This window comes from Erigeron canadensis, chromosome 1, assembly GCF_010389155.1.
Source record: "Erigeron canadensis isolate Cc75 chromosome 1, C_canadensis_v1, whole genome shotgun sequence".
NCBI classification, from domain to species: Eukaryota; Viridiplantae; Streptophyta; class Magnoliopsida; order Asterales; family Asteraceae; genus Erigeron; species Erigeron canadensis.
In genome coordinates, this window is record NC_057761.1 from 57,224,087 (window position 1) to 57,251,349 (window position 27,263).

General features: G+C 33.6%; 4 protein-coding genes, 1 non-coding gene and 1 pseudogene across 6 annotated transcripts; 4 read left to right on the forward strand and 2 right to left on the reverse strand.

Annotated features, from left to right (window-relative positions):
* Positions 1-2,463: 2,463 nt before the first annotated feature.
* On the forward strand, positions 2,464-7,634 carry LOC122579699 (vacuolar protein sorting-associated protein 24 homolog 1). The gene is made up of 6 exons (XM_043751923.1): positions 2,464-2,739; positions 2,844-2,920; positions 3,530-3,632; positions 5,177-5,298; positions 5,826-6,017; positions 7,108-7,634. The coding sequence occupies exons 1-6, from the start codon at positions 2,628-2,630 to the stop codon at positions 7,174-7,176; spliced, it is 675 nt and encodes a 224-aa protein (XP_043607858.1). The 5' UTR covers positions 2,464-2,627; the 3' UTR covers positions 7,177-7,634.
* A 5,444-nt stretch (positions 7,635-13,078) lies between these two features.
* On the forward strand, positions 13,079-16,851 carry LOC122602404 (serine carboxypeptidase-like). Its single transcript, XM_043775095.1, has 7 exons — positions 13,079-13,468; positions 14,036-14,204; positions 14,599-14,718; positions 14,856-15,150; positions 15,543-15,631; positions 15,727-15,988; positions 16,482-16,851. The coding sequence occupies exons 1-7, from the start codon at positions 13,113-13,115 to the stop codon at positions 16,733-16,735; spliced, it is 1,545 nt and encodes a 514-aa protein (XP_043631030.1). The 5' UTR covers positions 13,079-13,112; the 3' UTR covers positions 16,736-16,851.
* A 555-nt stretch (positions 16,852-17,406) lies between these two features.
* On the forward strand, positions 17,407-17,479 carry TRNAF-GAA. The gene has a single exon. It is a non-coding gene; the product is annotated as a tRNA-Phe (tRNA).
* A 53-nt stretch (positions 17,480-17,532) lies between these two features.
* On the forward strand, positions 17,533-19,938 carry LOC122602416 (protein-lysine methyltransferase METTL21D). Of its 2 annotated transcripts, none has more exons than XM_043775102.1 (10): positions 17,533-17,617; positions 17,754-17,806; positions 17,930-17,996; positions 18,075-18,140; positions 18,234-18,327; positions 18,734-18,850; positions 19,066-19,166; positions 19,253-19,327; positions 19,405-19,497; positions 19,586-19,938. In XM_043775102.1, the coding sequence occupies exons 2-10, from the start codon at positions 17,793-17,795 to the stop codon at positions 19,835-19,837; spliced, it is 879 nt and encodes a 292-aa protein (XP_043631037.1). In that variant the 5' UTR covers positions 17,533-17,617; positions 17,754-17,792; the 3' UTR covers positions 19,838-19,938. The 2 variants fall into 2 exon arrangements, with proteins under 2 accessions (XP_043631037.1, XP_043631044.1); XM_043775109.1 differs by having other exon boundaries at positions 18,797-18,850.
* Positions 19,939-20,152: 214 nt separating this feature from the next.
* On the reverse strand, positions 20,153-22,241 carry LOC122595861 (annotated as a pseudogene).
* Positions 22,242-22,535: 294 nt separating this feature from the next.
* LOC122578133 (alpha-L-fucosidase 1-like) lies at positions 22,536-25,490 on the reverse strand. The gene is made up of 2 exons (XM_043750028.1): positions 24,859-25,490; positions 22,536-23,761 (listed from the first exon to the last, which is right to left on the reverse strand). The coding sequence occupies exons 1-2, from the start codon at positions 25,431-25,433 to the stop codon at positions 22,762-22,764; spliced, it is 1,575 nt and encodes a 524-aa protein (XP_043605963.1). The 5' UTR covers positions 25,434-25,490; the 3' UTR covers positions 22,536-22,761.
* Between the last annotated feature and the right edge of the window lie 1,773 nt (positions 25,491-27,263).

Genomic DNA, 27,263 nt, shown 5'->3' on the forward strand with positions numbered 1-27,263 from the left:
GTATGCTGGATAAAATTAGTATCGACCTTTAGTTTGTCCTTCAAGTGGATGCTTTTACTTTTTGGGTAAAAAAGACATATTTTAATACCACTAGTTTGATTTTCAAGTCATCAGTGAGGTGAGGTCTTTGATAAGTGGATATTAGGACCATGTGTCTAACAATACTTAATTAAGTGTTTGTAATAAAGTCATAAATTTTCGATTCTCTAATAGAGTATGATTTCGTTACATATATTTTTAAATAATATGACTAGCAAGAAACTAAGTATGAAAAATAAATGTAATATATAATACTCGTTAAGTTTGTACTAGCATGGTGCCCGGGCGATGCGACGATGGCGATGGCAATGCGGTGATTACGGGTGGCAGCGACGAATGGTGGTGGTGACGACTAATAGTATAAGTTATTGATGTAAATCTAATTGATTGTAATTAGTGTATATACGTTAAGATACGTGTATTTATTTCATTAAAAGTATTTTTAATATATTAGTAAAGATAATTAAATTAGTAACTAAAGAATAAGGTAATTTAGAAAATAAGAAAGGGGTATTTCTGTCATATCGCACAGAGTAACTTTCAACATTTCCAAAAATAGAAAGGGCTATTTGTTTTTATAATATAGTATAGATAGTATTCACTCTTACACATATTAAAAATTGATAAGGTGAGATATAAATAAGGGATTAATCACGAAAAGACCAACGTACTTTTTCATTTGTACACGATTGCCTATCATACTTTTTATTGATGAGGTTTACCCACATACTTTTTTTTTGTACACGGTTGACCAAAAGTTGACCGGTTTACCTGTGATAGTCGGTAATATTGGTCAACCGTGTACAAAAAAAAAAGTATGTGGGTAAACCTTATCAATAAAAAAGTATAATGGGCAACCGTGTACAAATGGGAAAGTACGTTGGTCTTTCCGTGATTAATCCCTATAAATAACATAAAATTGACATATACAACAAGCCAACAACAATGTTCTGGTTTAGATTGTACTGTACTATACTTAATTACTTATATTTATGAACAATTTATGTTATGAAATCTATCAACTGTATAAAATTACGGTTTGGAGGCTTTGATGACTTGATGTTAGACGGATATAATTTCATTAAAAATTTTTTTGACTCATAAATATTTGGGCTTTTTTCAAAAAAATACACAAGTGGGCTTGATACCCTATTATGATGCCGTAGTTCGGCTTTATTTTACAAGGTTCGCAAATATGCTATACTTGGATAGTGGGACCGTCATTTCATTGGGCTTGGATAAGATTAATTGTAATATAATAGAACCTCGGTAAATTAATAGATTTGAGACCGAGATATTTTATTAATCTAATGAGTTATTAATTTATTGAGTATTAATTTACAATATTCTTTTTAAGTTGGAACTGAACAAATTATTAATTTTATCGAGATATTAACTTATCGAATATTAAATTGTAGAGGTTTAACTTGTATGCTATATATGTCGAAAATGATGAATGTCCGAAGGAAGGGTGTCGGCCTGACGGGTAGTTTTATTGAAAATAAGCTGATGAAATATAATTGGGCTTTGTTCAAGTCCAAAAAAGGAGAACGCAATGGCCCGATTGGACGTGATGGATAGATACTTAGATATATTGGGATTACTAGGACTCTGATTTGTACATCACACTTATTATCTTTATTACCTATATCACACTAATCATCGTATGATAAATTTTGTATATCTTGTAAATTGTCACATAAACTATAATTTATTGTTAAAAAATATGTTGTATAAACATATTAAAACAATCATAATGGTGTATCATGTATGAAGTAACTATGTGTCACAAATCACATTCTTTACTAACACAATATCTTAAGTTTCAAATAAGAGTGCCTTTGGTTAATTTTTTGGTTTTTCACAAATTTTAATTTTCAAATAATTAGAACCCTCAAATATAAATTGTGGAGTATGAATCGATTTCCAGATACAATGATCGATTTGATCGTTGTTGTAAAGGGTTGAAAAATTGAAATGTTTATTTTAATAGCTATTGAAGTATAAACCTAAGAGCGTGGTTATTTTATCCACTGATTTATGCCGCTTCCATTATTACTATTGGACTTGGCTATAAGACTTGTTTCCATTGCACCTGGAGTTCGTCAAGATACTCTTTCGGGTCAAGCTCTAGTGTTGTTTAAATAACTATTATTTGTGTAAATTAATCAATATTGTTATTTGTTCTATGTGTTAAATATACAAAGTCATATTAAAAATAACGACCTAATTGGTTAAGCAGTATTTTGTGACTTACGTTAGTTAAAAGATTAAACATACTATCCTCACGTATAGAAAAATAACAAATCCGTATGGAATCCTAATTTGTCATTTTTCTATATTATTATTTAAAAAAAAAAGGGATTTATTAAACGTTCTTATAGAAGAATTTTTCCAAAATTAACACCCACTTTTATTAGCAGAAGAATCGAATAAAGAGTGCGCGTTGAAGTAAACAGCTTTTATACTTTGTTTCCTTTCTCCCTCCCCCAAATCACTACACACACACAATTCTTCACACATTTATTTTACCTTGATCTTCTCCTATTCCAAAATCAGTACAATAAAATTACAGTTTTACCACGAGAATGGAAAAAGTGATGAACATAATAAAACCAAAACCTAATCCACAACAACTCTTACGCGATTGGCAACGCCGTCTCCGACAAGAGACTCGCAACATCGATCGTCAGATTCGCGGTAACTTTTTCCTTTTTTTTTATTGATTTACTATCTGTAAAACTATATAACTGTTTAATACAGTAATTAATTAATTAATGTGTTTTGTTTTTTGATTTGGTTAGATATTCAGAGAGAAGAGAAAAGTGTTCAGAAAGCGATCCGAGAAGCCGCCAAGCGAAACGACATGTCTTCTGCCAAGGTTTTCTTTCTTTTCTTTTACTTATGGTTTTAGGGTTTTGTTTGTTTTACTTTAAAGTTTGATTCTTTAGTGTTGCTTTTTACAGTTTATATTGCTATTGAAATATTTCGTACATCTAGAGTTTATTATGTTAATTGTCATCAAATTGTCGTTCAGTAAAATGCAGACTATTGGATAAATTAGTAGGGAACATATCCTCATTGTCATTCAGCACACAAAAAAGAAAGAAAATTTGTTTCTTTTATCTAGAAACGCGTTTTTAGTCAAGAAACAATTTATTCAGGCAACATTAAATGGAAGAAAGGAAAAGGAAACAACCCCTTAGGCCGTTGCTTTATCTGCATAGCTGAACAATGATAATTTTTCAACTTATAGTCAAGATAACTTTAGTACATTACCCTAATAGATGCCTTGTGAACCGGCCTTAGACTATTCCTTGAGAAAGTGATTGTTGCATACCGGCCTACTAATTATCTGACCCGATTTACGCGATTTTTGTTTGTTTTGGCTGATAACTACAAGGCTTAATTGTCTCGTAAATACTTATGTATTTATGTTTGAATTCATTCTTTCTAATGTATTCTTTTCCATGTAAATTATTGACCTCAGTCACTGGCAAAAGAAATCGTGAGATCCAGGAGAACCGTGAACCGCCTCTATGAAAATAAAGCTCAGTTGAATTCAATATCAATGCATCTAGGAGAAAGTGTCGGTAAGTTCTATGTGCTATCTTTTGAGTCTGTTCATCTAACTTCAAGAAATTATCTTTTTGCTTTACTTTATGCATGGATTGATGTTACCTGCCCATCATTAGTCATTAACGCCTAGGTATTTGCTGCATTTGTGTTTATGTCATCTTTTGGTCTGTTGTTAAGATAAAATCATTGTTATTGTAGTTGTTTGTGAATTTAATTTGAGTATGAAGGAAGTAGACAAAATATTTAGTCCTATAGTGGAGTAAGTGAGCAGTCTGCATCAACTAGAATTGTTTTGCTTAGAATAATAACGATGTACAAAATTAACGGATCTTTGGAATCCAACTAGATGACTTGTGTAACTTCCCTGCCCAAAAGTACTGCTTTTCTTTAACTATGTCTCGGGTACAACATGCTGATGTGTTAGATACTTACTACTTAGATCTCCTTAGATTTCACCGACCATTGTATATTGCTGATGTGTTAGATACTTGTTACTTAGATCTCCTTAGATTTCGCCAGCCATTGTATATTTTTTTATCATTTAAAAAAAAAATAATAGCGATGTACAAAATTGATGGATCTTCTGAACCCAACTAGATGACCTGTGGTCTAACGGGGGTAACCTTTTACCCCGAAAAACTAGATGATTTGTGTTAACTTACTAACTTCCTTGCTTGAAAGTACTGCTTTGCTCTAACTATGAGTCTATGACCTAGGTACAACATGCTGATGTATTAGATCCCCTTAGCTTTCCCTACTCGTTGTATAATTTTTAAATTCTTTTTTGTTTCCGTATGCTATATGAGAAAGTCGAAAGATTGTTATTAAAGGTGGCACTTTTGACCAATTTATTGACGGATGAGTCATTTTAGGCTATGGAGTTGTGGTTTATCGGCAATTCGGCATGCTATATGGTGTTTTTTTCTTTCTCTTTAGCTAAAAACAGGGGTTGAAAGGTTTTGAATGCTGTGGAATGTTTATAATGCTTAGCTTTAAGGCATCCTAAAAAGCTAGTTAAGTATGGGAGTGACATAGCTCTAATCATATTTAACTCATTAACTACTTATAAAAAACAGACGAAAGATTGTGGGTTGACCATAACTGACCCCTTATGACACATCGTAAAAACAAACTGTTTCAGTCAGAGCCCATTTTGACATGTTACCTAACCTACCCATTTGAGTGACAACCTCTTATATGATGTATCAACATTAAATTATTGGGTTGCCACATGTATTGGTTATTTTATCAGCTTGTGACAACCTCTTATATGATGTATCAACATTAAATTATTGTCAGTGATGGTTATAAAACTGATTTTGTTGAGTGAAGACCTTTAGCATGTAAAATATAAGCCTTGTTTCTTTAAGTTGGTACTCCTTAATTCCGGTTACATGCTGAATATTTTTTGAGATTTTCGATTGATACTGGAGAAGTTATTTGGTAATTTAAATGCCTTTTCAAGCCAGTCATCTCTTTAAGCCTGTGAATGAGTTCCTCAAATGGCTACCATGTTTTGAGTTCGCTAGTTATATCTGCTGAATCTGAGTCTTTGCAGCTGTAGCTCGTACGGTGGGGCATCTGTCTAAGAGTGCTGAAGTTATGAAGATAGTTAATAACCTAATGAAGGCTCCAGAAATGGCTGTCACAATGCAAGAATTCAGCAAAGAAATGACTAAGGTACTTCATATCTTGAATTCTGTTTACTTTTTGTCAAATAGTCAATTCATGATTTCATGCAAGTTTATCTGCATATGCATTCGTTTATTAGGCATGTGTGTCCTTTTAGAATGTTGAATGGACTTTGACCAAGGGTTTGTATGGATGGGCACTTTGAAATAGTTAGAATTAGACAATCAGCTGTAGTAGCATGGGCTGTAGAGAGAGTATTTGTATTTTCTGCTGTGATCATCATATCATGAAAATGCTGAGGTTTTTGCTAATTATATAATAAGGAATTCGTAGATAAGATTACCAAAATTGCCATATAAAAAGGAGAAAAGAGGTTCTGTGAAATGGGGGAAGGGTAAATTTTTACCATTAGATAATCAGTTTTGTTGCATACGGTATCAAGCTGATCATTTAATCAGATAATGTGTTTTAGAACGCAAATTTTAAAACCCCAATCACTGCTTGCTTTTATCATTCAGCAAGTTTTTTAAGGAATACTTATATGTATAATATTGACTCTTGGTATGTTATTCCAGGCGGGTGTTATTGAAGAAATGGTGAATGATGCTGTTGACTCTGCACTGGATTCAGATGACATAGAAGATGAGATTGACGAAGAGGTTGATAAGGTTCTAACTGCAATAGCTGGCGAGACTGCTGCACAGCTTCCTGAAGCAGTCAGGAAAGAGCGGTTAAAGCAACCTGCTCAGTCAACTGAAGATGTAGAGGTGCTTTCCTGACTTATATCTTTCATCAAAAGTTTATTGTAGACATTAGGATTATGCATGGTCCGGATTGAACGGTTTTAACTAAGAATTTAGTCCAAACCAATAATAACGGTTTAATGTTTTTTCAAACCAAACCGTCCAGATCAGTGTCTTAAACCAAACCAACCAAAACCAATTAAACCGGTTTGGTTTGGCCGGTTTATCTTTTATATATATATATATATATATATAAATCGGTTTTAGGTAAAATAAAACAACTATTAAAGTAAAACAAATAAAACAATAGGTCTCGCTTCATTGAAAATCATCGTGCATCAATTGCTTCGTGAATCTTCGTGCATCAATTTAATCATGATCTAAGGGTCAAGATCCTGTCTTATTTGTTTTACTTTAATACTTGTTTTACAATATCCAACCCCTATAAAAATCATATGGTTATAGCTAACATACTAAGATATAGTGAGATTATATTCTTCATATGTCACAATTACCATGATATAATTAATACAATGACATAATTACTTGAGTAGAAATATAAACTTATATTAATAATTACATATGTTAATCTAATGGTCCGGTTTGGTTTAAATGGTTGGTTTAATCTTTAAAACCGCAAACCAAACCGTAATAACGGTTTATGAGGAGAAAAAACCGTCGGTTTAAATTTTTGATTTCAAACCGACCAAACCGTACAATTGGTTTGGTTTAACTGGTTTTATTGGTTTCAACCAAACCATGCACATCCCTAGTAGACATCACCAGATAACATGACAATTTTGACTTGTTTACTTTTAAATGGGTCGATTTGGGTTATATTTAATCTGTAATGGGCCGAGTGAGCAAATTTAAAAGTGTGGTTGAAAGCTGCCCCACAATTTATTTTTTATATTATTTTTAAACTTGTCAAAAAAAAAGAAACTTATGAAATTTTAAAAGTGTTCTAATCATTGTTGAAAAACTAATCATTAAGAAAATGTTCGATTTTTTTTGGACAAAAGGTGTTACATTCTACCCCATCCCAACTAGCAACATTTACCAAAAGTTACCCATGTCTGTTTTTGTACCTCTAATTGTGGATGTGAATATGTAGGATGAGGGTGTCGATGATGAGGAAGAATTAGAAGAAATAAGGGCCCGCCTTGCCAAAGTAAGGTCGTGATCAGGCTTTTGTATCATCTGCATTAACGTATGAGACGGTATATACTATTTTCGAGATGTGGCTGCAAGTCTGCAACTATATACCCCTTTATCCAATATATAGCATCTTTAGGGTATGAAAAACATCTGTTTACTGTAATCAGAAAATTGTTACTCCCTATATAATGTAATATTATGTGTCCCTCATGTTAATTTTTGAAAGACGGATATTTATGGCTGCAATCACACATTTATTATGTGATAAAAAATATTTGCAGCATATGTAAATCATCGTGTAAACAGGAAATTGTCTTGCTACTGATGTATTATTTATTTATCTTTCTATGTTCATCGCATCCCTCTGGTGGTGGTTGTGTTTTAAGTAATGAAACATGCCAATTAATGTGATGTATATTGGGATGTAATATGTGGGTGTAAACTTGTTTTTGATAAGAGTATAAATATAACATTTTTCCTTCACTTTAGATGCTTTCTTGCTTTAAAGGCGAAGGGTTGCATACTTGCATCCAATTAGTTGAACATAATGAATATTCATGCTTAACAACACACCACATGTAAGCTAGTTGGGTTATCTGTTTCGGATACCACCAGGTCTATTTAAAGGAAACCTAGCAAATCTAAGGGATAGCAAGAGACAACCAGATTCTCTGTGATAATGGCAAACCAATGGTGAACTGAGCCAGCCACGTCTAGTCAGTAGCGATAAACATTTGGTTGGTTCTGAATATCTGATTTGTTTTCATCCATCGTTTCGTTTCATTGGCCTAACTTATAGACCAAATGAATCCAAAGACAGTTAAACATGGAAGGTGGTTCCGTTTCTTTTTCTACTTTTTGGAAAGCCAAGAAACTTCTATACCCAAATATTCAATTACCTCCAAATTGGCTAAACACTACTTAAACAACTAATCAAATCGGCATTGGAAAGTGCTTCAACTTCTATTCAGGAAATTTAGCAATTCAAGATTATTATTTTGGAGTTTGGACAAACCAAGATTACTATTAAATAACGGACGATGAAGAGACACGTCGCTGAGTCCAATCACCACTGCTGCTAAAAAAAAATAGATTACTATTGAATATGATGTAATCGCCGTAGAGGAGCAGATAGTTTTTATTACATGAGATTGATTAACCGTTACATTGTTGACTATGAAATAAAATAAGAATCCATGGATTTCACCAAATTAAAACACCTGGACTATGATCACTATTAGACCATTATTTGTATGTCTTCTTCAAAGTAAACAACGTGGAATCTTTAAACATTGCTAACATCCATAACTTTAACTTTAATCTTTGTATCTATGTATGTCTTACCCAACCAGCGGCGGACTTGAACAACATACCAGGAGGGGTCAAATATTTTTGAAGTTTTAGATTTTCTCTTTTCTACATCTATGTTTTGTTTTTGAGGGGGTAAAAACACATAAAATCTTTTATTTATTCTTAAATAATATATAATTACTAAATATGATCCAAAATTTTGGAGGGACCATAACCCTTTGGTCCTTATCCGCCACTGTACCCAACCATAGGTATCGATATAGATTACGAATTTTTATATACACCACAATATTTTGTTTACATAAGAAAACTTTTACTAATGATTTTATGGTAAATACCACATAAGCACTTTCCTCGACTCTTAAAGGCCCAAAACATAGTATTTAGTAGAATTGGGTTTGGTATTCAAAAGGGGGTACCTGCCATTGTAATGTAATGACTTTCTGTGAATAATGTATTTGGTTATATTCAAGAAAATAAAATAAAATAAAAAATAAAATAATGAATAATAATAAGGGTTTTGTTAATGACAGTCCTTTAACTTGTATGGTGCGTTAATTAAACTAGAGTCTAATTTGGTACAGATTTGGTTAAATTTCGATACACATCGGGTCGGACTGTGAACCAGATTATCGACAACATGTTGGAGAAACCAAGAACATAAAGAGTTGACTTGCGAGTTTGAGATTATGTAGTTTACTTCTTGAATACAATAACATTGATAGTATTGTATAGTTTTTTTCCACTAAAAAAAGTCATATTGTTTGATTAGCTAGCTTAAATTCAATTAGCTAGCTTAAATTCAGAATACGAATATATTGTTTGATTAATTAATGAATACTCGCCATTGGGGTGTTAGCCCAGTGGTCAGGGGGTTTTCCACAAAGAGGTTTCCTTCTGGGGGGTCTCAGGTTCAAATCCTGCCACATGCAAATGTGGTGAGAGGGCCTTAGCAATGCTATACTCATCTAACACATGAGGAGCAAAACCTTTAAGGCATTGCCAGGAGATGAACCGGCGTGGACGCATCCGCGTGGGAGGTGTTAGCCATTTATCCGTTACTGCCTTTCAAAAAAAAATTTAATGAATACTCCGTATTTTATATGAGATGATATGGGTCTTAATATGTTTGTTTTAAGTTTATTTTGTCCTATCGGTAAAATCAAAATAGAGTATATATAAAACTCATGAAAACAACACATCAAGGACATTATTATTTCAAATTTCAAATTTTCAATACACTGAAACAAAATTATTAGCACACGTCGAATAAAAATAGTGTTTGGTTGCGACAGAATATTAAAAACCAAGTTTAAAAATAAATATAACGTGAAATTAAAAAATTTATTACCAATTTTGAGCATGAAAATTGAGTAGCTAAGTTTATCAACCTTCTAATTCGATCGTTTTCTATAGGTTGCAATATAACAACCTTTTTTGTATAAAGAACACAACATGTGTACAATGATTTTTGACCAGACAAGGGTTCCTTTTTTTTTTATTTAAATTTTTTATGTCTATCTATTTTATTTTTTTTTTATTATTCGTTCACTTAAACTTGTACAAAATATATGTAACTTTTTAAACATGATAATAAATGGTCTAATTGGATTTAACGGTTACCTTTTTATGAGTTATTTAAAAAAAAAACAATAATTGGAAAAATACTATGTTAGTTCGCGATAATAAAGGGAAGAAGATGATTGCAAGAGATACGATAGTTATTTTTGCACATATACTCTTGAACTTTTCTTTGGGTGATCATCCTCAGAGACACTTTCGGTTTTATCCAAAGTCTTAAGTTCGATCCTATTGGAAAGACGAGCCTGGAGATTTTTCCCTCTGAATACTTGTAACGACCCATGATCAACATCTTGTTGTCTAGGATTCGTGCAAGGTTTCATTATTATACGGTGAGGTTTCTCTGATGTCGTATATTGACTGAATGTGTTTTTTTAAAAAAAAGAATACACTCTTGAATTTGCATGTAATAAATTTTTTTTTGAAAACTTTTAAAAACAAGAAATAAAACAAAGATATATTGCCCTTGGTGTATGCATGATGATAAAAATTTTAACTAGATAGTTATGATAAATTTGATAATTTTTTATTTTTATGTTGTTTTATTTTTATGATATTCTTTGTATTTCAAAATTCAAAAAACAGGTCTAGTGTAATATATAAGAAATAAAATTTACATTTCTAAAATAATCTTAGGTCTTGATACAGAATTACCTACATGCTTAAAAAATTATATTTTGCTCTCAAATTATCAACGACCTAATTAAATTTTCCAACCATGTTGTGAAATTTATAAGGTGTTTGAAATTGCATTTTAATTGATTATATTAATTGTTGTTTTTGAAAATACAAATAATTAGAAAAAGTGTTTGGCTATTAAATATTTAGAAGAGAGTGTTTAAAGAAACCTCCAATACACTCCTATATAATCATTAATTTAACTAATTATGTCATTAAATATTTTTTTTTCTTTCCTAATCATTAGATATCATATTAAATAAACTACATTAATTATCCTTTTCTCTTTCTAACGATTATTTCATAAAATAATTTTTTTAAATATATATATATCTTTTAATAAACTTTTTATTTAATAGTTTATATATATATTTTTATCTTTATATTAAATTGTGTTAGTGATATTATTAATAAATTTTCTTTTTTCATAAAGATCCAAAAATAACATAAATCATAAAGAAATATTTAAAAAACAATACCAAATACAATAACATTAAAATATCTAATATATAGACTAAAACTCTTTCATGCAGAAAAAGTTGATCATATAAATCTAAACGTTGTATAAGCGAAAAAAAAAATAAACTTACAAACTAACGCATCTTAGTATATGAGAGTACTTATAGTAGGTCCTTTTTTTATTAACACAATTAATTTTTTCAAAACTTTTAGTCACCTATACATACATATGTATATAAATTTCACACCAACAGACTCTTAAATTGGAAGCTTTGGTCTTAGCTTTGTATTCAATCCAGTAATTTTTCACATGACTTAAAATAATAATAATAATAACAACAACAATAATACTAATAATTTCTTGTAACTAATTTTAATTTGATGTATTAAATGCAATGTTTGAGCATATTTAATATGATGTAATTTAATGTTAATGTTTGATATAAAATTTGTTTAAATAACACATTAGAAATATAAATGAACAAAAAATTTGACTAAAAATTAATGCTATAGGGTTTACTTAGTAAATGGGGGTTTCAATAGCATGTTCCATTTAGAATGAAATCACAGTTTTGATAAAGCAGATAGAGACATATATTTTTAAAACACAATATTAAAAACGCAAAATTTAATTTGAAAACGTAATCCAAAACACTCGCTAAAGATACCTAAGAATAACATGATGAACGAGATCAACATGAAAAACAACTTCCGTATCAAGAAAATCACAATTCACAAACCACATCAACATTATAAACAAAAGATTTTGTTTTACGTGAATCAATCATATAGATGAAGGCATGCTCATTTTACTGTCGATAATCTATTTAGGTTTTACATAGAATTTTGATAATAATAGCCCTAATATTAATTGGTTATCATATATTCATATGTAAACATTATTTTTCTAACAAGAAAATTACAAATTTTGCAACAAACAATTAGTTGTAAAAGCTTTTTAAAAGTAGTTAAAAGATAAATTCATTTTATATCAAAACCCAATAATTTATTTCGGATTTGAAAATACTTTGATACTTTTGACCTATTTCTTAGTCAAGTTTCAAACTGAAACAATCTCTCTATTATCTTTGCAAGAATTACCAACAAACAAATCGAAAAGATCAACTATTTAAAGAAGTTCTATGTATATAAGTGAAACATTGAACAACATACATGAATCTTTGAGCATTAATTTTATTAGGCATATGGATGGATTAATTCCATATAATGAACATATATCTTCCATTAATTATCACGAGCATGATACCCGCGCAATGCGGCGGCGGTGGTGTAGAAGACGGTCTAGTGGTGGCGGTGATGGTACTGTTGGTAGTGGTGGCGGTGTCAAGTGGTATAGGTTGATGTAATTGTGATAGTGAAAAGTTTTAGAAGATAAGGGTTTAAAGTGTTAAGTATTAAAATAAGGGTTTATGGTGTAAATTAATTAATTAAGGGCAAAGTTGGTAATTTATAAAACACTTTTCATAGTGGGTTTTTATTAAGGGGCAATTTGGTAAATTTCCCTGTAACATTTGAGTAATTATTTCTAAAAATGGAAGGGGTGATAACCTTTATATAGGAGTATAGATATTAATGTGAGTAGTAATTATGTTAGTCAAAGTTAACCATAAAAAATTCAAAAAGAAAAAAAGGTTGAAGAAAGAGTCAAATGAGTGTTTTGTGATAAAGAATGCAACTATGGAATCATATCAAAGGACAAATCACAGGAACATCCCCATAGTTAGGTTGAGCTCCCTTTCATTTTCATGCACTCCCTTACATAATGTGAATGAATCACAGCTCTTTCACACACTAATCCAAGAATCACAAACTCACTATCAAACACTATATATATTCCATACATATACATATATCCATCAAACTCCCCACACACTTTTTCTTTCTAGCTTCTATCTTCTCTTCACAATCAATATGGCTACTTCTTTTCATCCTCAAATACTCTATCTCATTCCATTTCTTGTTCTTGTTTTCATTCCATCATCATTTCCAAGAAACATTAATAATCCTTATTCATTTCATCATTCAAAATCTTTGAAAAAAACAGGCCATCAACTTATCAAAGACCTCAACTTGCATCCAAAACTTGATATTAATATAGCCAAGTCCTACAACCATACTTCATCTCTTGATCAAGAACTAAAGGTTACACGAGGAGGGATCGTTGAAAAACGGTTGTCTTTATCGGTTCTTGGTGACTCGGGTGCCACAGTTCATGATCTTGCCCAACATGCTGGATATTATCGTATTGAACATACGGTTGATGCCCGGTTTGTACTAGTGTTTTCTTGATACTTGTTAATGTGACTACATATTTTACCTTAAACTTTGTGAATTCAAGATCATATTTGGTGTGAAAAATGCAGTCTTTATCTATGCAGTTTAGACTTTCGTTATGCGTGCATTAAATTCAAGAAAGATTGACACTAATCTTTTATGATATGTTTATATAGGTTCTATGGTAATGATATAAGGATATGAACTTTTAAGAAGAAAAAATAACACCAATCCTTTGAAAATAAGGAAGTTAGGAACATGTTAGGAATATTGGGTGGGAAAGTTGTCTAGTCCTTTTATTCTATATATGTAGATTTTCTTGTAAACTTTCAATGATTGGAATATTAAAGTGGTTGGCATTTTTAAAGAAAGCTAAGAGTTCTAATTCCACACTCTTTTGAAGTCTCTCTATCTTCGGATAGAGGTATAATTGTCTACATCGGACCTTCTCATATCCCACCCATGTCGGGAGGTTTTGTGTTGTAAAAGTTCTAAGATGGGTAATAAAGATAAAATATATTTATTACCGCATTTACTTGAACATGAACTTTCTTGTACAGGATGTTCTATTTTTTCTTTGAATCAAGAAAGGCCAAAAGTGATCCAGTAGTCATATGGCTTACTGGAGGACCAGGATGCAGCAGTGAATTGGCTCTCTTTTATGAAAATGGTCCTTTTAAACTTACCAACAACTTGTCTCTTGTTTGGAATGACTATGGTTGGGATAAGGTTTGTTTGGCTTGAAAAACATTCTTTGATTCTTTGAATTAGAGGTTGAAATACGCGGGTCAAATGGAATCTTTGCACTAGTCAAAACGGCCCGTGTGAAACACTTGATGTCCAGAATTTGGTTTCTTTTGTAAATAATTAGTGTGTATACTCGTATAGCATGATTGCAAAAAAAGTTATATAACTTTTAAGGTATATAATTATAATTTTCGATAAAATGATTTTTATGCATAAACTTTATTTTCATCGATCTGTTTGGCCCGTTTGCCTCAAAAGCTTAACTTTGGATGTACTTTATCCATTTGACCAGTTAGATATAAGTTGTAAACCGAGCTAATTTTATTCAACCTTCGAATGTATCAAAATTGCTCACGAGCTACTTTTCATGAAACAGGTTTCAAACTTGATATATGTTGATCAACCCACAGGAACTGGATTCAGTTATAGTTCTAGCGACCAAGACACCCGCCACGATGAAACTGGAGTCAGCAATGATCTCTACTTCTTTTTGCAGGTTTGTGGCTGTCATCCTAATTAGTCTTTTACTTAGTCCAACAATCTAAACTCTGTAGTACTAAACTAAAATTTAGGATGTTTCTGATTACAGTTTTCTAGTAATGCATAAATCTTGAAATCATTCCATGTATCTAGGCATTTTTTAAGGCGCATCCTGATTATGTAAACAATGACTTCTACATCACCGGGGAATCATATGCCGGGCACTACATTCCAGCTTTTGCTTCTCGAGTTAACCAAGGAAATCAGAAAAAAGAAGGCATTCATATAAACTTGAAGGGTTTTGGAATTGGAAATGGGCTTACCGATCCTGCGATACAGTATAAAGCTTACACTGATTATGCTTTAGCTAACAGCTTGATATCACAATCAGATTACTCTCAAATAAACCAACAAATCCCAGATTGTGAAGCGGCAATCAAAGAATGTGGTAAGCATTCTTCATATATTTGACTTGTGTTTCTTTCCAACCTTTTAGCAAAGATTCATCTTTTGAATACCTGACAAGACAGGCAGGTAGGGCGGGTTGCGCCATGAGCCAAAAAGGGTTGGGATAAAATATTCTGGTTTCAGTATGGGTTGGGTCAGGCAACCAGAAAAATAAAAACTTGTGTCCATTAATTATACTAAAAGTCAGTCATAAACATTTAAGTATTTAACACGCCCATTATAATTACAATAATTATCTAAATCTTTCAACCAACTAATTAGAAGCTTGTATGCGAGGTGATTCATTGGCCTAGGAGCATTAAGATAAATGAGTCATTAACTGGAACCTCTAATTTAACCATATCGTGATGTTGTTATGGATTATGGCTTCAGGTACAACAGGTACAACCTCATGTGAAATGGCGCTGGCAATATGTGAGCAAATTTTCGAGGATATCCTGGATATCGCAGGAAATATAAATGTAAGAAACTATATTACTTGCCTGAAATTGTAATATTTATACATAGAAGTATTAAAATCTAACTGTCTGACTCTTCATATGTTCTCTTTTTGTAGTATTATGATATTAGAATACCATGCAAGGGATCTTTGTGCTATGATTTCTCAAACATGGAAAACTTTCTAAGTGAATCATCGGTGAAAACAGCTTTAGGTGTTCCAAGCGACATAGATTTTGTTTCGTGTAGTAGATCAGTGTATGACGCCATGCTTGATGATTGGATGAGAGATCTTGAGGTCGGGATTCCGGCACTTTTGGAGCAAGGAATTGAGATGCTCATATATGCGGGAGAATATGATCTTATTTGCAATTGGATTGGTAAGTTCTTGACTTGAAAATTGCTAAGATAAAGAATAATATATCGCCTTAAATTTAGCCTTAGAAAGGCTCAAGCTTACCAACATTTTGCGTTTAGAGCAACCTGCCCGAATTACCTGGCCAAACTAACGACGTGGTAGCTGACATGTCAATAACTTTGACTATGTAGGCTATTTCCCTTACCTGCACCGATGTTGTGTTTGAGATCGGGCTATTTTACAAGATTATCGAACTGAAAACATTTTAAAATCCTTAGGGACCGTTCGGTTCAAAGCTTTTAATGGGATTTGATGGAAAGGTATTAGGAATTTCCTATGACAAGGAAGGAAATCCAAATTCCCTTAGTAATAGAATCTTTTAACAAATGACCCCTTAGTCTTTTGAGGGCAAAAAGCAAATTGTGTTACACAAAATTATGTTACTATATATGCAATAACCCGAAAAAGAAACCACTAGAAATGTCATTTTATTGAAAATATTGGGAAATTTGCAGGGAATTATAATTGGGTCAATGCAATGTCATGGTCTGGTCAGAACCAGTTTGTGGCAGCTTCGAACGTTTCATTTGTAGTAGGTGGAAAAGAAGCCGGAATTATGAAGAGTCATGGGCCACTTACATTTCTTAAGGTTCATAATGCTGGACATATGGTTCCTATGGATCAACCGATTGCTGCATTACAGATGCTACAGCTTTGGACAACAGGCAAACTTACTCAAAACAAAAATGGAAAGACTATTCTTCCATGATCATAGAGAATGACAGTAAAGTTTTAAACATGTAACTGTTCAAAGTATTTGATGTTTTAATGCATATTGTTACTTTTAAAGAAAGATTTACTTGTAAGTAAACATCAATTTGCCAATTCCCATTTGAAGTACTTGTATACATTACTATACTTGTCAAGAAATTTGCAAAGAAACATGACTTTTCATTTGTTACCCTCTTATAACGTATTAACAGTGATGCACTAATGGTGTAAATGTAATAGAGTCGAGTAAATACATTTGAAGGTCGTATAAACGGAACTCAAAACAATCAGTACACCAAAACATAACTTAGTATATATTGTCTCGCTAAAAAAGGTGGCTTACATATCGTTGCCTAATGAAAACTTATAACGGGTATCATTAGGTTTTATTCTGGCCCTAACCAATTAATACTTGTCTGTATATCTAGATAAACAAAACATGAACACCGTCTACAAACTTACAGCGTGGGCTTTACAAGCCGGGTATCATAATACTCCATCCGTTCCAAAATACGGAATAGTTTCAGTTAAGAGAAACATTAATAACTGCATTAGTTATGTCAGTTTTTTTTCAGATGAATGTTATGTTTACTTTGGAGCTAGGAAAAAAAACATCTATTTCTCGGCTTTAACCAGTTTGTATATCTAGCTGAAGAAGAAATACATGAAGCGGGGATAGCTCAGTTGGGAGAGCGTCAGACTGAAGATCTGAAGGTCACGTGTTCGATCCACGTTCACCGCATGCACTTTTTATTTTTCTTCACAAACAAATACACTTTTATTAACTGATAAAACCACCAACGAACCTTCTTTTTTTTGGAATACTTCAAACCCCCATCTGGAAATTACTTCCCCCCTGATTCTAATTTATAACTTTCAGGTAAATTTTTCTACTTTTTATGTAGAGAATTCATTTTTATCATACATGTGTAATCTTTCATATATCTCGAATTCATTATTATCATATATCTATATATAATCTTTCAAATATTTACTCATCTGGGTTTTTACTGCAGTGAAATTGTATACTGATTATCAGTATTCTTATAACCAAAATGGAGGCTGACAGGTAAACACTTGTTTTTACATATTTTTTCTTTGCTTTTGGGAATGTCAAGAGACTGCTTCCAGAAATGCCTTTGGTTGTTTTATTTAAAAAAATGCGTATAATAGTGATAGTTTTGTGTTTTAGGTTAAATTCACCACAAACTTCGGCTGTTTCGTTTGAAGTTTTCGGCTATCAGCTGCAGTTTTCTCAGGTTTTGTCATGATTCCATTACATAACTATTTCGATGTTTAGAAATGTGTTTTTTTAATTTAAGACTTTGTGTTGTTAGGATCCGAATTCTAAGCATTTAGGGACAACTGTTTGGGATGCTTCTATGGTATTGGTCAAGTATCTGGTAACGTTTATCGTTCCTTTTAAGAGCTATTTACAACATGATAGCTTATGAACAAATGCTGATGGCTTGATCTTTTTTCTTCTTATACCGTAGGAGAGAAATTGCAGGAAGGGAAGGTTTTGTCCTTCTAAACTAAAAGGCAAACGTGTTATTGAACTCGGGGCAGGTTGTGGGGTTGCAGGTTTTGGTGAGAACTGACAAGTTAGTCTTTGATAATTTCGAATTTATAATATAGATAAAGGAATTTTGTGGATTCAATTAAGCAAATATGTTGTGGCCAAATAGGTGGTTCAAATCTTGTCATGGATTCGAAACCTTTGAAATGCATATTGGGAAGTCCTTGCCAATGAGGTGGGGCATGGGGGTTTCTCTAGCATTTAGCTGGTTTTCTCCAGAACGGTAGTGGGACTTCCACCGCCAGTCATGCCCTCGGATTGACTGTGCTGGTGACGTGGTCGATCTCTACCGGACGATGAAGAGGCACAGGCAATGCCGCTGAGTCCAATCACCACTGCTGTTCAAAAAAAAAAAAATCTTGTTAGTCCAATTCTATTTTATGGCCTTATAGGATTTGAAGTTCCTTTCTTTCTTAGGCATGGCAATGCTTGGATGTGATGTTGTTTCAACTGACCAAGTTGAGGTTCTTCCACTTTTAGGGCGAAATGTTGAGCGCAATTTTTCTAGAATCATGCAGATGAATCCTGATGCAGGTTTGTCAATCTTTGATTGTTTTGTTTCCTTTATGACCGAATACCAAGATGAGTGGGTTGGGCGAGTTTGGTAACAGGACAAAACGTGTCTTTCTTTAGTATCGATCAAAACAATCTGGGCTGGGTGAACTCGATGTTGTGATTCCCGTCTCTTGCTTCCAATTAAGACTTGGTTCAATTCCTGAGCTAACACTATGAAGGCTATGCTATTATAGATTCTATTGGATCCATTACTGCTGCAGAGCTCAGCTGGGGTAACAACGACCATATAAGGGAACTTGATCCACCTTTTGACTACATTATTGGCACTGATGTTGTATGTTCACCTAAAACCAGACTTGGTCTATTCAATCTTTGTAAATCGGAAGAATGTGATTTTAATTCTTTCATTGTTATTACAAGGTCTATGCCGAGCATCTCCTGGAACCACTACTGCAAACAATGCTTGCGTTGTCGGGACCTAAAACCACAATTGTGGTAATTGTTCAACAAAACTAATCTCTTACTCATCCAATGTTATGCACACATGACTCTTACCTGTTCTTTTTCTGTAGATTGGTCATGAAATTCGTTCAACAAATGTTCATGAACAAATGATACAGTTATGGAAGAAGCACTTTGAAGTGAAAATGGTGCCCAAATCAAAGGTAAATATGATTTTACAACTACATTAATTACATTGATTTTTAGATCATTAGATGTTGGTCGTCCTCAAGACTGTATTCTATTCCATAGATGGACATCAAGTACAAACATCCAAGTATACAACTTTACATCATGACCTTAAAGAGTCCAGAAGGGAACATAAATCTAGATCCCCTCATCGAAATTGGCGCAGCTGAAAAAACCGAAGATGATACCGATAGCAAAATCGAATATGAAGTTGATAATACATTACCAACAGAACCCAAAGATCTCAGTGATTGGGAGGCACGAAGATATGGGTCCATGGCTGCCCGGCTTCTTCATGACATCAAGATAACTTGATTCCTGCAGCTTGAAACATGGTTTGTGAACGAATTCGACAAAATGTATTACTTCTTGTTTACTCTAATCATAAGATAATGGGATTTATTCTATTGAGGAAACATGAGTGCAATGATACATGATCTGGTGCAGAACTTGAATAGAGGCTACCCTTTAAGTTAAAAAGAGAGTTTGAGGTCACTGTGTGTTCCCAATTATAGACACTATATCAACATAAAGTCCAGAATAGGCAAATAAGCAACCAGTGGGTCTGACCTAGACTTGTTGATCACGAGTTAACTTTCTACCCTCAGGAACCATAATAGTCATCTGTTATCAACCGTGGTCCTGCTCAAAACTTCTCTGACCCATTTGAATTGGTACTTGCTCTTGTATAAAACTGAAACTCAAGGATTCTTCAAATTCCCAATTATAGGCACTGTATCAACATAAAATCCCAAATAGGCAAATAAGCAACCAGTGGGTCTGACTACTTGTCAATAAACTTTCTACCCTCAGGAACCATAATAGTCGTCTGTTAGCATACTTGCACTGTATAACACTGATACTCACGGATTCTTGAAATTCCCAATTATAGACACTGTATCAACATATAGTCCCAAATATGCAAATAAGCAACCAGTGGGTCTGACCTAGACTTGTCGATCATGAGTTAACTTTCTACCCTCAGGAACCATAATAGTCTGCACTTGTATAACACTGATACTCACGGATTCTTTAAATTCCCAATTATAGACACTGTATCAACATATAGTCCCATATAGGCAAATAAGCAACCAGTGGGTCTGACCTAGACTTGTCGATCACGAGTTAACTTTCTACCCTCAGGAACCATAATAGTCGTCTGTTAGCGACCTTGGTCCCGCTCAAAACTTCTCTAACCCATTTAAATTGGTACTTGCACTTGTATAACATTGAAACTCACGGGTTCTTTAAATTACAGATAGATTTCCCAGTGATATAGATTCTTATTAGGAGCCCACTAGTGTAGATGCCTTCTTCACGGAGAAGTGGTAGAACCACATATTGGATGAGTCAAGTGCAGCAGCACCTGGCACTCGGCCCAGTTTGAGTAGGATCGCTCCAAGATTTTGTTATATACTTAAATAATTTGTTTTGACTCGATTAAACGATGGAACTGGCGCCAAACCACGTGTAATTATAACCACCTTGCTTACCGCTAGCAGAAATAATGCCCGTTTTCACTAAATTATGGGAAAAGGTTGATTTTTTCAGGTTAGAAAAATCTTCGAGGATGTTAGCATCTTCTTTAGTTATCAAACCTGAAGAGATGGTGGCACATTTAGACATTTAGTAAAAGACGGTTTCACCCTACTGAATTGTAGTACAGTTCAAGGAGGTTTTTGGTGGATTCAGGAAACTCAGATGGCTGTTAAAACCTACGGGGCCTGATGGAAACATCACATTTAGGTGTCCCCAATCATGTCCTAGCAGATCTCCAACTTGCAAGTACCTGTTAGGATGCATATGTTACAATTAATTAAACGCTTCAAATACCAAAGTCAAGTCTGCATCTTCGTTTTGACATAAACCAGACTGACTTGAGATCAATGCCAGGACCAGTGGCGGCCATAGCAGCCATGTCCGATTAAAAGCGGGCAACATGTGCTACTCACGTAACCTTCCTCATTGCCGACCCATCTGATGTCTGGACCATAACAGGAGAGCATAACCGAACAAGGCTGCAACTAGTGGATCAGGCTAACCCAGTTTTAATAGAAATATCGCATGTCCTCAGCTTCTTTTCCTTTACCAGCATCTTCAAATACTTCCTTTACTTCCCTGTATTTGTTACAGTTTAAGATGACACAAAGGAAATTTTCAATAGCAAAATGTTAAACTATAATTGCTACCCAAATGTCAACACAATGTTACGCCTTCCCATGGAGCAACTAGTTCATGTCTATCTCACAGAGAAAGATAAATACCCAACTAAATTCCTGCTTTTTCAGCAGCTTTAGCCAATTCACTTGCCACATCGCCCTTCCCATTTCTCCATGGCCACAATTCACAAACAAAACCCATAATGGTGTTTTGCTGTTAGTATGACCCTAGAAAACCTGTTTCCTTCATTACAGTGACCCGATGCCCGATGGGTCACCGGTCACGTTAAGCGCAATCAGGTTAAAGACCGTTGCCCGCTGGGTTAACATGTATAGAGTCCCATTCTTCACCTGTGAATGTGATGGGTCCAAAGTGAAGGAACATTGCCAACCCTGAGAGCCTGGAAGGGTAAGATTGGAGTCGGTGGAGGTTCTGGGAAGGGATTGGTAATAGTGGAGGGGTAGAGAGTGAAGATGATGATGATCAATGGGTTTCTTGATACGGGTCGAGTAATTAGGCTGGGAATATGATAATGCTCTTCAGATCTCTTGATCTCCATTGTTGCTGCTGGGAAAGATAGTGATTGATGTCTCTTTTTAGAAGGAAAACACATGCAGTCTGACCAATTTGTAAAACACGGGTAGTTCAAATTACTAAATTTCCGATAGACAATTTATTACATAATACCATTTTAAAAACTAAGCATACCCAACATCCAAATACACAACTTTACATTGTAATTTACCATTTGTCCCACTGGCATAAGTACCTTTCTCACAGCCTATTTGGTTATTGTAGCATGTAGCAATAATATGAAAATTTTAAAATAAAAGATAATAAATCTAAAAGTACATTGAAGCATACAACTTTACACCATACCATTAAAGACTTCACATACAGATCTTCATCTCCAAATGGAAATTGATAGATAAGTCTCTATGGTTGCTTGCCTTTTCCAAGACTTCAAGATAACTTGATTCATGGTATTTTCTTTTTAAACAAAGAATGGTAATGTATATTGAAAATGTTACAGTTTTGTTCCTTCTCTTACAAAGAACACATGACAGTTCACAAAAAAACTACATTGAAGAAATATGTGTGTGATTATATACAATCTTTTGCTGAAGATGACTGCCATTAAAACTTGTGGTAGTGTTACTCTTATTGCTCCCAATTATAGAAACTGTATCAATGTGAACTCCCAAATAAGCGACCAACGGGTCTGCCCTAGACTGGTCAATAACAAGCCGTAGGCTCTTAGTTTTCACAGTTTGGAAGCGTAGTATCCTCCGGTAACCTACCGTGGTCCCATTAAAAACTCTATACCATTCACCGTCTTCATTGACAACATCCACATGAAACTTAACAATTCTCTGACCCATTTGAATGGGTTCTTGTATTTGTACAACATTAAAACTCATAGATTCTTGAAAATCTAGATATATTACCCAGTGAGATTGATTCTTAATAGGAGCCCAATAAGTAAAAATACCTTCTTCCAAGATAGAACGAGAGGTGAAGCGTGTATCATTATAACCACCACGAGTGCTGCTAGCAGAGACGGTGGCAGTTTTGGCTAGATTATTTGAAAATATGGATCTTTTGAGGTTAGAAAACTCTCCAAGGACTTTAATGTCTTCTTCGGATATCAAACCTGAAGAATTTGGTGGCACGTTTAGTAGTAAAAGACAGTTTCGCCCTACCGAATTATAATACAATTCAAGGAGGTTTGTGGCAGATCTAGGAAGTTCGGATGGATGCCAAAACCAGCCGGGCCTGATGGAAACATCACATTCAGCTGGTACCCAATCATGTCCTAGCAGATCTCCACCTTGAGAGTATTTAGGATCTGTGTCACCAATGGCAGCATTGCTCCGATTGAAAAGTGACCAACAGGTGGTGCTTGCATAACCACCCTCGTCCCCGACCCATCTGACATCTGGACCAGCGTCAGAGAATATGACTGAACCAGGCTGCAGCTGGTGGATCAGGCTAAACCAATTCTCAAAGAAATACTCCATGTCTTTCTCTCCTTCCCCTTTAGCACCATCTAGCCATACTTCCTTTACATTCCCGTACCTGTTACAATCAACTTAAATTAGGGGTTTTGGCATTTTCTTTTGAAAGTGGTTATGCAATACAAAATGATCAGTACACATAGGCTGCATAAGACCATGTTTAGATGTGCTTCTACTGTTCGATAATCAGTTGTGAATCTCGGTTATTTCAGTATTTGAAAAGTGTAATTATTTCATTATTAACAAAGTTACATGTAAAATGAACACTATGTAAGGCGGACCTGTTTTGTCACAGTTTGAGCATTATCATAATCAGAAAATTAGTTGTTCGTTTGGAAATTTTTAAAAAAAAATTTGCACGTACAACAAACCTCGAATCATCAAATAATAACTGCTACTTATGTCGCTATTTATGACTCCTAAACAATAAACTAATCGTTATGTGATACATTGTATGATGTACATGAAAATGTAACAACCTTATCATTTCTATTGCACTTATCATACTTCCGAAGTCCCTAAACATGTTTTATGTCTATCAGACCTTAAATTTCCATATGGTATGAATGCATCTATCTTGTGACCTCTTAAGCAAGAAACCCATAAATTTCAAACTTCTGTAACTTTTTTTTTCCAGACATAGCAACCATATATACAAACCATCACTACCTACAGGTTTACAGGTTATAAGAGGTCAAATATACCAAGAATATATAACATTATATAAAAAGTTGGATACAATATGGTTGCTAGTGTTTATGTATTGTCGACTTGTGCTAAAGTATGTTAGGTCGTATGTTTGCTATTCTTCTCTTCTCTTAATGTAGCCGATGGATACTCGGCAGACAGGTATATCTTCCTAGACTATTTTCAGCCGATAGGTATGGTAACTAAACATTTCGCACTTTCCTACTTTTATCTCTTTGGCCGGAGGTCCTTATGGAAGAAATCTCTCTACCTTTGGGTACAGGTAAGACTGTCTACAACTTACCTCCCTCGTACCCCGCTCAGGGATTAGGTCCTGTTGTTATTGTTGTTGTATATAATGAGTCGGATACATTTCACGCACAATAAACACAAACTATCTACGATAATTTTAATCAATTTCGAAATGCAAAACCGAACAAATTGAGAAAAAAAACAGAAGTTGATTATTACCTAGTGAGCAATTCAGTCATTTGAGCCAAATAATACTCATTATACTCTTGTGTTTTCCCATAAGTAACTTCATGTCTGTCCCATGGAGATAGATACAACCCCAATTGTATCCCCTCTTTTGCAGCAGCTTCTGCCAGCTCACCCACCACGTCACCATTCCCATCTCTCCAAGGACTGGATTTCACACTGTAATCTGTGTAATCAGATGGCCATAAACAAAACCCATCGTGATGTTTTGCAGTCAGGATGACCCGAGAAAACCCATTTTCTTTAGCAACATTGACCCATTGGGTTGCATCTAATGAACTCGGGTTGAACACTGATGGGTCGGCATGACCCGATCCCCACTCTGTGTCAGTAAAAGTGTTGGGCCCAAAATGGAGAAAGAGGGCCATTTCTGAAAGTTGCCAAGAAAGCTGGTTTGAAGTGGGTATGGGTAAGATTGGAATTGGTGGGGGTTTTGGAAAAGATGTTATAATGGTTGTTTGATACAAGGTGAAGATTATGGTTAGGATTAACGGGTTTCTTGAAATGGGTCGGGTAATCGGATTGAGGAGAAGATTCTTCATCTTCATTGTTGTCGTTGTGGCTTTTGGAATGACTGATGTTTGACCAAATATAGTAACAAGTGGCTACTCAGTTTAGCATGTCTTGACGTCTAAACAAATTTTGGTATAGGATAATCTTGATGTTTGAGAAATTTTGTGCAAAAAAGATTTATTATAGACTAATCAAATCGGTTGATAATTGACTTTTTAGCAAGTTTCATTAATAAATCTCAAAATATGAACTGAACTACCTAAATTACCTTCCTTCTTTATTCACTAATTTAAATATCTATACATAATATATCTATAATACCTTTAAATCCTAACCACTCATTTTTTTTCTCTCCTCAAATCTCAATCACTCATTTTTTTCTCACTCCTACATAAATCATTTTATTATTCTAATTTATTCAAAATCTTCTATCTCAAAAATCGTATATCGATAAATTATAAAAATTGTATGGATGTTTTTAAAATTTCATGTTCTTTCATTAAAGATGTCATTCGATATACTTTCGACAAATTTTAAATCCGAGTACGGAGCCCGTCCAACTAAGGCATTTGGCTATCACACTCTATAACTTATCACCTCTTATGACCTATCACTCCCACCATCTTACGGCCGCATTACACGAGTACTATTGCTCGTTTAATATAACAAATGTCTCTTTTTTCTCTTTAAAATTTATTAAGCCTTTGAAATACTTCTATACATTTTACATTTCTGACATTCAATACTCATGATTTACCAAAAGTAACTTGTCTCTGCAACGTACGAGTACCTGTCTGATAATTTTGATCTTTGATAACTTTTTATAAAAGTTTAACTATCGACGAATTAAATTAGTTCAAAATTGACCCATAATTTTATTATTTGATGAAATTGTGCAAATGGTTTGATTATCGGCGAATCAAATCAGTCAATGGTTGACTCTCTATCTCACTACAAGTGTGTAAGAAATTTCTTAATTTGTTCACACTTAAAAATGTTTAAAAAGTATTCATATTTAAAAGTGTGAAAAAATTTGAAAAATCATAAATTTTTCACATTTATATATGTGAGGGAAAAAAATCACACTTCCAAGTGTGTAAAACAATATCGTTTGTTCACACTTAAAAGTGTAAGAAATAATTTATAACACCAAATTTCTCAACACCTTTTTCGTGTGAATATATTTGACTTTCACACTTTTAATTGTGAATATATTTGACATTTGTTTACACTTTTAGATGTGAATTTTTTCTTTTCACATATATAAGTGTAAAAAAATTATAATTTTTTAAAAATTTTCACACTTTTATGTGTGTATACTTTTTAAACATTTTTAAGCGTGAATAAATTAAAAAAAATTTTCATACTTCTTTAGAGAAAATGTGAATAAATGAATTTTTTTTTTTGTAATGTTTATAACATGATGTATGATTTAGTGGTTATGATTATAGGATTTTTATGAATTGAATTTTAAACCTTTATATTATATGTGGTAAGAATGTAAGCTTTTCTTCTAATGAAACTACATGTAGTTAGTATAATATTTGACATATTGCCTTGTGAATCATAAGATATGCTTAAATACGTATTATTAATGAATGCTCTTTAACCTTTCAAGCAATTATTTTGTTATGATTGTCACATATCTATAATCACTTGGGGGATACTAGTTGGGTTCCATTTGGGTTCGACGAAGCCGATCGGTAACACCAATGCCACCTATCGGGTACTATTTGTGAAACCAAACTCCCGGTATATGATTTGAATGTTGGAAAATGTGGACCCCCCTAAATGGCTACATGAATGTAATTTAAAATAAAAAGAAAGACTTTTACCCCCTTTTATCTACACAACCACATCTTATT